General features: G+C 42.9%; 1 protein-coding gene across 2 annotated transcripts in view; it reads right to left on the bottom strand.

Moving 5' to 3' along the window:
- The window catches only part of LOC144781695 (cytochrome P450 2F2-like), a 599,280-nt gene that overhangs the window by 124,163 nt on the left and 459,253 nt on the right, over window positions 1–15,864 (bottom strand). For both annotated transcript variants that reach the window (XM_078660671.1, XM_078660672.1), the window contains exon 5: window positions 11,034–11,210. In XM_078660671.1, the coding sequence (XP_078516797.1) occupies window positions 11,034–11,210 (177 nt within the window). The remainder of the gene's footprint in view (window positions 1–11,033; window positions 11,211–15,864) is intronic.

Raw genomic sequence — 15,864 nt, 5'->3', positions numbered from 1 at the left:
TATTACTACTGGCCACTGCCCTCCATGTCCTGCTCTTCGTACTCCTCTTCAATCTGTTCTTGATCATCCATGCCTTGGTCATCCTTTGTATACTGTGTCTCCTGTTTCATTGGTCCTGGACCTTTACATGCCCCTCACCCTAATTGCCATCCCCTGGTGTATCTATTCCCCTGGTTTGTCTGTTCCTAATCCTTCTGGCTCTCCTGGTCACCTAATTCTGGTATTCCTTTGTCTGGTCCTCATGTATCAGGTCTTCTGGTGCTGGTCCCTGATGACTTGGTTGCCACTCATGACATGAGACAAATAAGAACCCATACCTAAAACCCTCTCTGCTTGGTGAATAGCAGCAAATACATTGTGCCGGTGACTAAAATGTCAGTGTGGCTAAAGATGTGGCTCATGACATGGGACCAATAAGCATCTATGCCTCAAACCCACTCTGCTGGGTAAAAAGTATAAAAACATGTGCTTATCCACAGGCAGCAGAGTGAACTGCTGTGAATTTCCCAGATGCATAATTACCTGACTACTGCCTTCACTTCCACATTCCACAGAAGCCCCATGCCCCATAACAGTGTCTCATTCAATTTACCTCCTGGAAGTGTCCCGAAGCACCTTGCCCCAGGCACGAATTACATACTGTACCTGTCCCTTTTTCTAAACCCAGATACCATCTATCTGTCTGAATTACCTGTTCGCTGGTTCTCGCCGACTGCTACTGTGTTGCCCAGTTTGAAAATACTCAGCTCACACAGCCCGCTTAAAAAGAAGCCTAAAGCTAGCACAACGCCTTCCATAAGAAACCCAAAAAGAGCCTAGCATTCAAATGATCATCAAAAGAAGAATCATGAAAAAAATGATGTATTCTTATGAGTAAATTTCACATTTATAAATTTATGTAACATGCTTTACAACCATACTCATTATTCTTTGCAGACAGACAAATACCCCCAGACAGCAGCACAAAATAAGTGTTGCATATCCCGAAGCTTCTGAAATCGGAGTTTGATTCCTACATTTCTTATTTGAATATTAAAATGCATGAATGTATTATTCAAAATAATGTTACTGTTTTTCATCTGTAAACAGATTAGCTTAATTCTTGCAACTTTTATCTTTCTACAAACTATTGCACATTTGTATATTCTCTTACTTTCAAATGCCTCACACATGTTGCATCCCCATTACAAGATGGACACCACCCTACCACTGTCTGGAGTTCCATTTTTCTTTAAGGCCGACTAAATAAAGACTTCTTCACAATATCTATCCATCCACAGGTGAAAATGTACATCATCCATACTATTTAGCCTGTGGCTGGCTAAACAGCAGAGATATTGCACTATTTTGCCAGCTGCTGGTAAATACCAGAGGTTATGTACTATTTGAGCAGCAGCTGCATAATTGGACACTTCCTTTTGGAGAATGTCGTTGTGTTCCAGATCTAAATTCTGCAGCCATAATACAAAGGTAGAAATGTGATCACACTTTGGAATATTCACTGGGGAGGTCTCTATAACACAACAGCTAAACACTGGTGGCATTCCTGGAAGAAGGCAACCCCAAAGAATTCTTCACCAAACACACAAATAATAGCAGCTTCTACTTAGACCTTACAAGCACGAAAGAACCTGAACTAAAAAAGAAAAGCCCAGTAACAGTTAACTGGTGAGACAACCAACAGATTCCATTCCACACCCCTCTTGCCAAAGTATGATCAAAAGACATGTAATCAGTAGAAACCTAAAAAATATAGATGAAGAGATTGTGAGTAGGCCTCAGTGGAATTTCAATTACGTATGAGTATTTGGAGTAATTTTGGTAATTCCGCGTTACTCTTTGATGTGGAATTACTGATAATAACGCAATTACGTCTGTTTGCGTAGTTAAGACTAATTTGGGGGAAATAAATCCTACAGAGCGAGTGTATTTATCAAATGTGAGCAGCTACTCACACTCGCTATATGTGCTCTGTTTCATTTAGGGCTATTACTTAGTACTAAATGCATCCTTGCCTTTGAACGGACAGTGATATTGAGCTAGGTGAAACGTCACCACTCAGGAAAATCGCACATATATTAGTTTCAATAGATCGTAAATTCTAGACGGTGCTGTAAGGTGAGGAGAACCACCAACCTCCCCCAAAATTGTGGCATAGGCCACTGAATACACAAAAATAATCCTCAGCACACGTCTCTAGTGTATCTAAACATTGATCTGCACATTGTATGCATGAATATTAACCCAGTATTTTGAGTTTCTTGTTTTTCTTTATTTATTCTTATAGTTTCTCTTCAGCCGACAGGTTTTGTTGCATATACTGGGAAATCGTCCCGCCACTTTGTTAAGGTTCTACAATCTTTAGGGAGAATGTTCTCGCACTCAAGAGTCACAGTTTTGGACTACGTTGATGACAGAGATGTCCTTACGAGCTCATGGATTGTTCAGACTGAGAGTTTTCTGAATGAAGAACAGATTTTAACGCAGAAGACAGATATTTTACCCATTGTGGGTTGGAATTATCACCACATAAGATAGGAATATACTAAAGATTGTAGAGCCTTGAGAAAGTCGCGGGACGAATTCCCAGTGTATGCGACGAAACACATGTCGGCTGAAGCAAAACTGTAAGAATAAAGAATGAAAAACAAGAAACTCAAAATACTGTGTTAATATTCATGCATACAATGTGCAGATAAATGTTTAGATACACTACAGACGTGTGCTGAGGATTTCTTTTTTAAATGCATCCTTGCGTCCATTTCGAATGCACGGGTGCATTATGCGCTAAGTAACTAGCACTAAATGATGGTAGCAAGTTGGGGGAAATCCTTACCCAAATGCATATTTAGCAAGCGTGAATGACTGCTTGCACTTGATGTTTGTTTGCACTTAACAAATAGTGTTCAATGTTTAATCGTCTTGTGTAAATTCCTCATATTCTCAAAGAATCTTTGGGTAATTCTTCATTATTACACTACACAGAATTATGCAACATATGCCTGCCCCAGTTTAGAGGGGAGCATAGCAACCAAATTACGCTCCAGTCAAGCGATTACTTCAAAGAGAGATCTAAATCAACTAACACTAAACTACTAAAAGCAAGCCGAAATTGCCTTAGAAAAGGCAGCCCCTCCACTGAGGAAGAAAAAGAAAAAGAAAAAAATAATCGCCAAACCACAATGACCAAATGAAGCAATAAGAGCTTTGGAACGGTAAAAAAACAACAACAAAATCATTCCCAAACTGAAAACCGAACAAATAACAAGAAAACTTTAGAAAAAAAATATCCTCAAGACCCAATCCTCTTTCTCGTAGCAGGTATTAATGGCTGCACAAAATAGGCCTGAACAGACTTTTCAAAATAATCTGTAAAATAGCTAACCCTTCCCCACCTGTTCCTAGAGACAATTGAAGAGGGAAATGTGAAAAAAAATTCAGTTCTTGCATGACAAAAGTCACAAAGTGTGGAATGACCTCCAGACCAAGCCAATGCATACATCTATCAAAGAAAAACTTGCACATAAATGAGAAACTTTTAACATCATAAATGAGTACTCTCAATAAAACACTGTGACAGCTTCAGCCCCCTCACATGAAACTGACCCATCCTCACTAATTAGAGCGACAGTGACAAACTTAACACTGGATTCAGATCATCCACTGCCCTTTAAAAGCCGGTCCTTTGCCATACAGTCTAAAATGAGATCGAATTGAAGGAAAGATAGGTTGTGAAAATCCCCAATAGCCAGTGCTTAATTTGTAAAATATGAAGTGCAGGTGCACAAATGTTTGTCGGAGGCCACACCTATGTTTTTCCAGCTCCACCCACATCCTCAACTGGCACTGCTCAAAGTCAGATGTAATAATACACCATACCCGATCTGAATTTCAGCAAGGGAGCCTTCCATTTAGTAAGGTCTTGATAGGAGGTCCCCCTGCCCTGTGAACATTTTGAAAAAGATTAAACCAAAAGTGCATTCAAAGCACAATTTTGGAATAAATTGGCTAGAATCACTAATGCATTGAAAAGGTACTATTCCAGGGCTCTATGTGCTGATTTGGGTAAAGGACAATACTGGGGTATGCAATTTGTAACAGAGTCTAGGAGTTCAAAGATACAACTTTTACATAGCTTATGTGACAAAATAAACCAAAATGCTGGAAAACATGCTAAACAGATAAACTGAATAAAATCATGCAATACAGTTGAATGAGTAACTTATCACTTCCAGTGTCCTAAGGGGTTTGGAGTTCATAAAGGTATTACTTCAAAAGCAGGGTGACGTTGGTGGCAGTGTGCAGAGTTAGTTTCACACTGTCAGTAACAACAATTATTAAATATTCGACTGGTAACCCAAAGCAGCCCTCGCAAGTTTTTAGACCAGCCCCCATACAGTGCGTGATAACCTGACATAAGCGCCCAGGCCAGAAAGCATGGAAATCTCACACTGTACTCAGACCAGGAAGCATGCAAATGTCAAACAAAGGCACCCAGGCCAGAAAGCATGGTCCCATCACACAAAGGCACCCAGGCCAGAAAGCATGGTCCCGTCACACAAAGGCACCCAGGCCAGAAAGCATGAAAATGTCAAACAAAGGCACCCAACCCAAGCCAGTAGAGCTAGAACAATTTTTAGCTGGAACAATTTTCACAGTGTTGGTGCTGCACCTGCCCTAAATGTTACATCACTGAAGAAGGAGGAAGTAATAAGATTGTGAAAATTCCAAACATCACAATAAGGACAAACATAGCAAAGGAGCCTTGCTCATTCTAGCGGAGGTGGTGAGGGTGTGGTGGTTAGGTATGTTGCAGTGGAGCATTTTGAATGTTTTCAAAGAAATCTGCATTCCCTTAGCTTTTTATGTACAAAACACATCAATACCCTGTTATGCTAGGAATGATGCACCTCACTCTAGCTTAGCCTAACCAAAGGTCTTGAGGCAGCACAGAATGACAGTGTTAGATTTTCTGCCTGCATGGAAGCAATGGAGTAGGAAGGATGCAATGGCTGGCTCCACTAAAACAATTTCAAGTTCCTAAAAGTTCATTGCGCTGGCAGTCACATTTTAATCTTAATTTTGAGTTGGCCTGCGATTTCCTCGTCATGGGACTATCACAACTTTGACAGGTTGAGAGCAATGGCCCCGATAATTCTGATGGTACTAATGTGTGTTTATGATTCAAAAGAATGACACATCTAGTGCACAAGTAAAAACTGCACTGAAACAAAACCATTACTGTCTAGACCCCTGCTCCACATTTACTGAACTTTGGTTATCACAGATCACACCCCACCCCACACTTTCTATGTGTAAGTGAATTCAAATAATCTTTCGATAGGGCTAGGCCCCCTTTAAAGGGTGCTGGGTAATAAATACAAGCCGTGGAGAGTAGGGCCCACCTTAGCTCTGGCAGAACGGTTTAGGCTCAGCTGATGAGTTCACATAAGTAGACAGATGCACATTTTATTAGAACTTACTTTATTGTACATTACTAGTGCACAGTACTTTTCAGGAGCCCTCAGTCGTGCAACATAGTTGAAGTCGCACTTAACTCGCCGGTGACGGTGGGGTGACTTGGGTCAGTGGTGACGGAGATAGTGTCACTCATAGATGTTGAAATGTCACTCATAATTAAACTGAAATTCTGAAAATGGCACACTTAGCAATCTGAAACCTTGGCAGCTATGGAAGGAACTCTAGCCCAATAAGAACCAGTATTTCTCCGTCCAGCAAGTAGGGCCGGGACAGAGTCACCCATAGGCCAGAAGATACCTGCCCTACGGGTATTTCAGAGGTGAATGTCCGATGTATGACTGTCTGCTCCAGACCCAGCAGTCTTTTAGAGCCACGAGCCTTAAATCTCAGTAACACAACAGAAGCCCAACTTCTGGGGACACTTCCTGGCAGCCATTCTGGTTACCTCTGTCCCATGCTGTCCCCATGCTGTCAGCACTGGCCTGGACATGTCATATTACACGCATGCCTACCCTTCTTGAGGGCGGCCTCTGATTGTACAATGCACCTGATATTAGTTACCCCAACTTTACTGATTACATATTACTTGAGTGAGATAGCGAGATGGCTCTTGGGAGACTGACAAAATGAAAGGCGTGCCGTAAAATGTTCTCAGCTCGAGCCTAACACAAGTATGAGGTGCAGACCCCACACCCAATTGCCATTTAATCTACCTCACCCCGCAGCAGTCCTGTGCCCGCCCTAACTAATGTACTTAAGCCTGCAGGTCATTGATAAACGAATCGTCCCCGCCCTGCCTCGAGCTCGCCTTTCCTCTAAGATAGATAAGCCCATTGCCCGCTACAAGGACGGCCAGTGGGGCGCTAATGGGACATCTAATGACTCAAGTAACCACTGCCCAGGCTGAGGCCATGCCCAGGGTGACCCCCCGCAGATGGCCTGCTCCTCAGTTGTGGCGCAGTGCAGAGGAGGCCGGGCCCGAGAAAACAGGTCCCTGGTGCAGACGAGGACGTGGTTCTTCCCACCGTCCTGGGAACCCCAGCTCGGCCAGGTAAGGCCTTGTGTGAAAGTAGAGCACGCCGCTCTACAAAACTCAGCATCCACGTATAAGGAAAAGGGTAACCAACAACACCCATCGGTTCTATGGAAGCCAGGAAGGATCAAAGTCTGGGGGCGGGAGGGACTCTAGAGATCTCCTGCGAATAATGAAAGAATATAATTAATGGAAGTTAAATGTTGGGGGAAGCAAGCGCAGTTATAGGACAGGCCGGGGGTGAACATATTGCTCAGGCTCCGGGGGCGGTAGTGACAACTGACTTTTGATTCCTCAGTCCCGGGTGGGGGGGGGCTAGGGGGGTGGGGGTCATTTGAGCGGTGTCATAACCAGTCTACCTCAGAGACCTGAACTATTACGGACACGCTCTTTAGCGATAGATTGGGCGTAGGGAGGAGGCTGAGGTGGAGCATTAATTTTCTGGGGCTCTTTTGTTAACTATTTGTCTGAAACTCAATGCGGGCAGGGAGGACAGGGACCGGTGACTCGGGTGGAACACCGGGCAGGGTCCAGTTACAGGCTAGATGCACAGGGGATGCCTTTTCACCCACCCCCCACCTGCTGCATCCCAACGTCGTCTCCACGCACCTGTTAGTGCACCCCTGCTGCCTACACCCTGCATTAAGGGGCCTGTCTCGTTGCCAAGTCTCAGAGACCGGTTGCTCCCCTCGGAGATGCGGCCGTGCGAGTATGCTGGGGCGTGGTGGCAAAGCAGCAAATGCGCGCTCATTAAAATCTCAAAAAATATCTGCGCACAGCGCCGCATGCTGCCTGCTGCCGCGCACATCCCCAACCCCCGCAGAAGACTGTCATTACTGACTGAAAAATACAAAGAGTAAGTGAGAAGATGTTTAACTGGTGACACTCGTGTGGTGTGAATGACTCGTGAAGCAGGACTAGCCAAGCCACGGCAAAAATTAAGCACTGCCAATAGCATGAAAGATCTTAATGATTTCATGCAAGCAACAGTACTACCCCTACTGGACAAACACATTGCTCATGTTCATGTGCTCTGAGCACGCCATAGTAAGGGTACTGAGATGCCACAGTTTCCTGGTTTGCTAGTTGCTTTTTATATCTCATCTAGACAGTTTTAACTGTCACAAATGCCTCAAGTTGTAAAACATAAATCATAAAAATGAATACAGTAATGTGCACAGAGGAGGCTTTCATTCTGCACTCTTCCTCCATTGGTCTGCTCAAGTGTCATACACATTTTGCTTCCGCCAACCATAACCTTTAGTATGGGTCAACAAGTCAGCGCGATTCAGCCATTGGCTCTCTTCACTGTAAGTGACAACATTTTCCTCTTGCACATGTTCAAGAACGAAGGTGCATGTGTGGTGCTAAGCCAGTACAAAAGAGGTTGGTCTGAGTTTTCAAAATTAATATACAATTCAAAATAGAAACACGGTCACCATTAGTTTTGAAACAAGTCAAAAGGATAGCTCAACTCATTCATTTCATTCATCTTGGCATTTTATTCATTTATAGCCAAAGTTTTGAGTTTAGCGATTTACAGTAAATACATGTAATTGTAACATCATTACATTCGATATTCGGAATAGGTGCTCTCTGTGAAAAGGGAAGGGTGAGTGAATGAGTGAAGGGGACAGGGTAAAGGTGTTGTGACATAATTATTACATCCAGATTAAAATGAAAAAACCTCTACAGTCAAATTAATAGGCAAAGGTTCCCAATTTTACATCACGCATAGATAACGAGAATACATCTCTTATTTGGCTCCTATGGTGTGTCAAAAAAGGAGGCGTAGTTCTACGTTTCGACCCCTGATACGCTAGAAGGGCAATTCACGGCCTCATGTTGGGGTCTTCATCAGGAAGAAAAGGAGGAGAGCATCATCAGGCGGTCAACGTATGTACCGTCCGCAGGGGGGCTCCCACAGGCTCCGATGAATATTTCGTGCTGGTAGTCACACAACCAATGGGCATAGGTAGATCTGTCCTCAAGGGATGTTTTTTCTTTCAACATTGACCGCGGAGTCGCGCTGTTGCTCCGTCGGCGTGTTGAATCAAAATGTGAACGCGGTGCCGATTTTCTTTACTTTTTAGAACTGGAACGCACATCAGCGCTGTATCTCAGTCGGCGTCCTGCATCCGAGTGTGGTGCTAAGCAGCATGTGTTTGCCTCACCGCTGCAGATGACAGCAGGAGTACTATATATTAGTTGACATGGTGCTGCCCTGCTCTGTCACTCGAACACAATGCAGAGCAACAATTTTGGTTGCTGCAATCTGATAGAGCACCATGTTATTTTGAAAATTGTAGGGGTGCGTCATAAACCAACGTAGCCAGCACCCGCATATTTAGAGGACCAAGTTAATGTGTGACATTTAACCGGTAGTATTAGGCTGGGGATCAGTGCAATATGTAGTAGTGTGCTCATGCTATTTGAAGAAAATGTAGTGCTTTGATTGAGAGAATATGCCTTAGATAACTTAGAAAGTATTGCTTTGTGTTAAACGTTGCATTAGATTTGAATGTGCCATATTAAAGTTGCACGTGTAGGTTGCCTATTAAAAAAAAAAATGTGTGATGCTCTAACATGAATAGAACAATGATGTGCAAATGATGAAATGTAATGTTAGGTTTGATTAATGAAATGTTTATGTCGTAGTTTTAGAAATGCGTTTAAAAGCGTAAAGGCCTAGACATGAAATTGCCAGTAGAGGCCTAATTGTGATTTTCTTAGCATAACCTGAAATGTAGGTTTGAAGGTTTCCTTGGGAAAGGCTCCGTTCGCAGTTGCATTTCAAGTTGTAACTTAGAGCGTGTATAGGATTGTTTCTCATGCATTTCTTTTGCAGGTGCAAGGCCATGTAGCTCATTAGGTAGAATTATTCATTGTTTAGGAGTTAGGCTGGTAGGAGTGGAAATGAAGGGAGTCTACTGGTATGCAAGCTGCAACATTTGGCGGAGAAGGTGCCTGGGACCCAAGGACACAGCAACGATTTTTGAAAGAAGACAGAACTGTGCTGGAAAAGTACGAGGGGCTGCACCTACCTGAAGGGGGTGTGCCATGGGCGTGATTATTGTTTTGGGATTTTTTATTAGTGAAAGTGCCCAGCGGGAGGAGAGTCAGATGCTATTGGAGTTATGGTTAGAATCAGTTGGAGTCAGACTGACTCCTGTCTAAGGCATTCCAATTGGAGGTGCAGTTAGACAGGGGTCTCAGCTGGAACTGGGCAGGAGAAGGAAAGGAGCATCTTAGAACGAGCTCAGTAGCGTTGGCTAACCATTTGAAGGGAGTGAATGTGCTTCTTATGGAGCCTTCACAGCTGACACCTTTTTTCTCTTGCCGGGGAGGTATGCTAAGTAGGGATGTCACCTTAGAACTAGTGTAGGGACAGACTAAACTTTTCTTTCCCTTGGAACAGATGCAGTCGAGTTTTCCAGTGGGAACTTTTATTGCTTGCCTAATACTTCTGGAATTGACTTTGCTCTTTATTTTGATTCGTCTGATACTCTTGCGTTGGATTATGTTTGTATTAGTACCAGTTTACTTCTTGAACCTCTTGCTGAGGTGCTTGTATGTTCAGTTGTTTTTGGCTTTGCAATAAACCTTTAAACTTTATTTTGTAGTCAGTGGTCCTTTGGATTGGGATGTATTTGCTCATTTATAATTTGTCGTATGCATGAAATTAGAGACTTCCTTTACACTTTCCAGCAGATAAAAAGATTCAGTCTACCAGGGATTCCAAGGTTTGGTAAGAAAATTCTAGAAGTGAATCCCGGCGTCGTCAAATGAATTGCGGTAAAATCTTAGTAAAACTCATAATGTGCTCTGAGCCTGGGTGTTTCCCGGTGCAACTGTCCCCATGTATCAATTTCATGGAACTTGAAGGAAAGCCTATTGTATATTGTCAAAATTATTTTACAGGTTGGCAGCACTGAAACTTCATATTATCCTCATTCTAACATGCAGTAAAACCGTGGGGTAATATTGCAATATGGGCTAAAAGTATTTCAGCTGGCCAGTTACAATGACCACAATATCCAGCTACATCAAAATGAGTGGCTTAGATGAAGGAATTGTCTAGAGATAGACAGTTAATTTGTATTTATATTTTGTCTAAGTAGTTCAGCTGTTCTTGTCCTTTTTGCATCAGATCACTTAATAATTAGGGTTGTGTGAAAGTTTGCCAAATATGCATCATTTTTAGGAATTCAATGTATTATGCTAAATACATTTCATCGGTTTCCCAAATAACTTCTCTGTATGAATGTATACGTTGCACACAAAAAAGTTAAATGAGACACAAGCATGAGACCAGTTCAAGGAGAAAATGTCTTTTGCCAGTATATTAGAACCCTTCTCCTTTGTGCAAAAATCACCATATAATTCACATTGTGTAAGATGTCGAAAATTACACTTGTAAAACAAACATTTTACAAAGCTCTATTTAGCACAGACACACACTAAGTAATACCTGACAAGAGGTACATCACGTACTAAAGAGTCATCTTTGGTAACTTACCTCCTGCATTTTAATGAGGAAACAGTCAATGAAGTCACGTGGGTCACTGGGATCTAATGTTGCTTGATGGTCTCTGATATATCCTTTCACAAATCTTTTTGCAACCTTATTATTGTGAAGGAATCTCTTGTGAGGACCAGGCAATGGTCGGATAATCCTTGGAAAGTGACTAAGGAGCTGTTAAAAGAGAAGAGTTATGGATAATTAGCTATATAGTATATATCACTGTGTATTGCTACTTTGTGACATTATGCTGAGTTGTCCTATGAACCATGGTGGTGTTTGACCAACCTAAGAAACAGTAGCTTTTCCTCTTTCTGGGTGTGCAAATCTTAGAGGGATGCTACCTTTGACATTTGTGAGCCACATATATATATTCCTATACGTTAACATGTTTTTCTCTAGCCACAGCTCTGCTGGAAATGAGTGGTGCAACTCGAGAGCATCATAAGTGGCTTGTCAATCCTTACATGTTTTGTACTTGCTCAACTGATGTGAGGTTGCATTGCGTTAAGGGACTCACCATAGAGGATTCTCTGCTGACTTTGAAACTTGAAAACTTTGGTTCTCTAGCACTTTGGCACTTGCCAATTTTCATTTGAATCTGGGTAGCCCACAAATTCTCTATCTGGGTAGAGAAACTGAAGTGTGGAAATGAAATGCACGACATGCAAACTTCACATGATTCACATCAACTTGACTCATCACTCACACCTCCATTACACTCTCATGATTATGATTGTGCTTCCTAAGTACCAATACATACAATAGTTATATTTGCATGTATGTTACATCCAACCAATGGACATTGCAGCCAATCTCATGTAAGAACAGCATAGTGTTGTTTTTCCATCATATCGCCCGCACTGTGGGGCAGACTTTTTGTGTCGCTGTAAAGTCATACAAAGTGACCCAAAGTGGCATATAGTTTTGCTATGGTATTTACATTTTGGGATCTGAAAAGTAGTCGTTAAAGTACCGCAATAATGCTTTGCGCTATTTTCATTTATGTGGGCATACCATGAGTGGTATTTAGGTGTTCCCATGGTGCCACCATTCACGTTGAAACACATTTCTATTGACTAGTATTGTTAGACAGGGCTTTGCTCCAAAAAATAGTACTTCCTTGAGGAAGGCGCTAAGTAAAGAAAATGTTTAATTTCTCCTAACTTTGCACCCATTGCATGTGTACCTCACTGTACAATACACATCCAATGTGTAGAAAGCTTTCAAGTTTGTCTAGGCATAGCATTTCGTACTGAAAGGGAAACCCTCTCAGGCAAAAGACGATGCTAGATAGCACAAACACACCTTTGCAGTGCGATGCACAGGGGTGTGTGTGGCACTAGGCAGCCTATTCGTGCGCCAGAGCTGTAAAGAGTGAAAAAAAGCATAATTTCTTAGTAGATATGGCTCTGTGTGGCTCTCTTCCCCTAGCGTAATGCAATGTAGCAACTTTGTTTGCTGCACTGCGGTCGAATGGAAAATAATCACTGCCCCCCCCCCCCCACCCAAGGGTTACAATATAAATACAGTGGGAGGAGGTAGACTGATTTCAAGAACAAAGACATTTCTAGAAAACTAAAGTATATGTATTATAGCAACACCATTGCACAAGGAAGATCAAATCCAGAGAAACAACTATCCCAGGATATGTGTTTTTTTAATACATGCAGCATGGCTTCACATGGCTGAAAAAAAGGGTGACAATCAGACAACCAAGCAAAAACCTGTCTTGAAGCTCTAAGTCACAGTAAATGATGTCCTTTATAAAGTTTTCTGCTATTTTATATATAAACCAATGAGAAATGTAATACCCTTTTGAAAAGTTGTGCTACATTTTTACTACTATTCCCCTCTTTCATACAGACTAAGCATCTGTTGTATTAGATCTGCTTATCTCTGTCTCAGTTTTAGTGGTGTGTTTAATCTCTTGGCTTCCCCCTTTCATGGCACACCAGTTCCCCTTTGTTACTCTCTGTTTCAATCTTTCCTGTGTTTTATTTCTCCTCCTCTTCTACCTGCTATGCTTTTTAGGCTGGGGATTTTCTGTGCATTCCATTTTCATCCATTCTCTTTTCTACTGTTTTCTCCTCCACTCAGTCCGTTCTGCTTATTTTGTACATCACATCTAGGGAGCTTTTTCCAGAGCTCCAGAGATCCTGGCCCCCACCCCCATTCTACTACAATGTATCTCTTCCCTGCTCCCTTTACATTTTACTTCCTTAAATTTTCTAGCTGCCATCTCCTCTATTCTTTGTTATCTTCCATTGTAAAATTGTGTAGTTCTTCATCCACTGCCTCATTCTAGTCACAGAAAATTGAGATAAGTCCACCTCCCCAACAGAACTCAGTGGCTTAAACGTCTCCCCTATAGAACTTTTAAGCCCCCCCCCCTTGCTTTCCAGTAGGGATATTTCGCAATAGTGGAAATTTATCCATTCCCCTGGTAAATAGTGGATTTTTCTGCCATTTACTCAACCACTGGTTAAATAGTAGAATGTAATTATTATTTGGCCAGTGAACTTGAAAATAGCAGAGAAACTTCACTATTTACCCGGCCGCTGGCTAAATATTAGAGTTTCTGCTCTGTTTAGCTGACAACAGTGACAATAGCAGAAAATATCACTATTTACTCGTCCCCAGGTTATATAATAGAGATTCTGCACTGTCTGGCCCGACAGCCATGGATATAGCAGAAAAACGTCACTATTTATCAGACCGCTGGCTAAACAGTGATAAACTATTCTGCTGATGTCTATGCAAATAGCAGAAAAATCATGGGAACGCTGGACCAATTCGTAGTACGGGCTACATCAATTGTAGCGCATGAAATCGACCGTACCGAGAAAAGGTTATCGACAGATCTTGCCCTAAACAAAAGGTCCTCAATAGGGGCATTAGCTAGGGTGGTCTCGCCCATAATGCCACAAGGCCTTAATGCCAGTTTAGGTGAAGGCGTGGGGGCAAACCTAGTCTCCCACACTGCTCTGATTCACAAGGATCAAGGGGGACCCGGAAACCTATGCAATTCCCAAGAGAGCCTCCAGGAAATCGAATGTAGTGGTATAGATCGCAGCATCCAGATCGAGCCTACGGAAAGCCCGGCAAGAACGCGCCAAACGCGTGGTTCAAAGCGAGTGGATACAGCTGTAGCAGCAAAAAAGAAACGAGGGGGCTCATTCCAGAAGGGGAGAAAAGCAAAAGTAAAAAAGACAAATGCCCCTGGTGAACAATCTGTGACTCAAATTATGCCCTCCGACATCGCGGAGTCTTTGTCCCCGGCTAATGACCTTATAGATTTGGTGTTGCCCCAAAGGATGAATACCCCCCAGGATTGGTCCCAAGAAACATGGGATAAACTTGAACGGCTCTTTTATAGGTCTTGCACCCCCATTTATAACAGATTGGATGCTTTGGAAAATAGATTGTCTGATCTGGAAGGAGCAGGCAGCAGGGACGCAGACTCTGGTGGATCTGGGACAAGCACAATGAGTGCACAAAAGTTTGTGGGAGCTCCCGGGGTTTCTGACGCCCCCCCAAATGTTAATGTTATTGTTAATGATAACCCTCCATCCAACTTAACACAGGTTAAAATGTCAGAAGGTAGTAACTCCTTGACCGAAAGGGATCCTGCTACCCAGCCCAGACTTAGACCAAATGAAGTCATACAATCTAGGGGAAATGATGGTCTTGGGAAGGGGGGTCTTAAAACTAGGCCCCGCCAAACTGGCAAATAATGATTCATTATTAAGCTGTCTACCATGCATAAATCTTCCCCCAGCCTCCGCACCCTATGTGTGTATTCTGATGGGGGTTCCCCTACTAAGACCTGGACAGCATGAGGATTACTCGGTCCTGAAAAATAAGTGTATATACTGGCTTAATGCCAATCTGCCTCTTCCCCCTGGGGTCTCGGCCAAAATTCTATTTGCAAGAAGGGTGGTTTGGGTGGGGTCGAGACCTAAGGATATAAAAGGGGATAGCGTCATTATAAATTTTAGAGACCTTAGAGCTGTGGATCATATTTTAGCTGGGGTAAAATGGGTACTGACTCCTGTATTAAACCATTTGCATTAACTTATTTCTACCCTGCTAGTGCCCAAGTTTCTTGGAATGGACAGGGGGGAAGAGGTGGTTTTGAGCATGGTCCGGGGTACGGCACTGGAATTCGCACATCGAATAGGTACGATGCTTTATCTGGCCTAGAAGAGTGCGATTGACATGAAGCAGATTCCAGTAACAAGAGCCCAGTATGTGATGTGGATGTAACCAAGCCGCTCATCACTGGTCATGCATTGAGTGAACTAGGGGTCGCCATACATAGCCTTGTTAGTACCCCCCAGGGGGGCTTACTCCCAGCCCCGTTTCTGTGGTCCGATGCCTGAGATCTCTGAGTAGTATGGGGGAAAATGGATTGCTACCTGTTATAGAGGAAACCCCGAAACAGTGTAAACTGCCCAGGCAACAAGGGGATTGGGTGCAAATTGATTGTGAGACCCACAGGGCAGCAGTTGTGACGTTGCTATCTTGGAATGTCGCAGGACTGTGCTCCAAGGTAGCACTCCCTGAATGGTCTGACTTCATTGGATCCCATGACATATGCCTCCTACAGGAGACATGGGTGACTGAACCTGTGTACAGATTGGGATATTTAGCATTCCATGTCCCTGCAACCAAGCAAGCAAAGGGCAGAGCAAGGGGGGGCCTGATGGTATGGGTGCGGCAGATATTGCGCTGCAAAATTTCTCAGGTCCCTACTAATAACATTGACATCCTTAGCCCTGTGCAAGGACCAAACTTGTGTATTTTTAATGTATATGCAAGAGGC

The sequence above is a fragment of the Lissotriton helveticus genome, chromosome 9 (assembly GCF_964261635.1).
Source record: "Lissotriton helveticus chromosome 9, aLisHel1.1, whole genome shotgun sequence".
NCBI classification, from domain to species: domain Eukaryota; kingdom Metazoa; phylum Chordata; class Amphibia; order Caudata; family Salamandridae; genus Lissotriton; species Lissotriton helveticus.
This window is presented reverse-complemented; position numbering and strand designations above follow the sequence as displayed.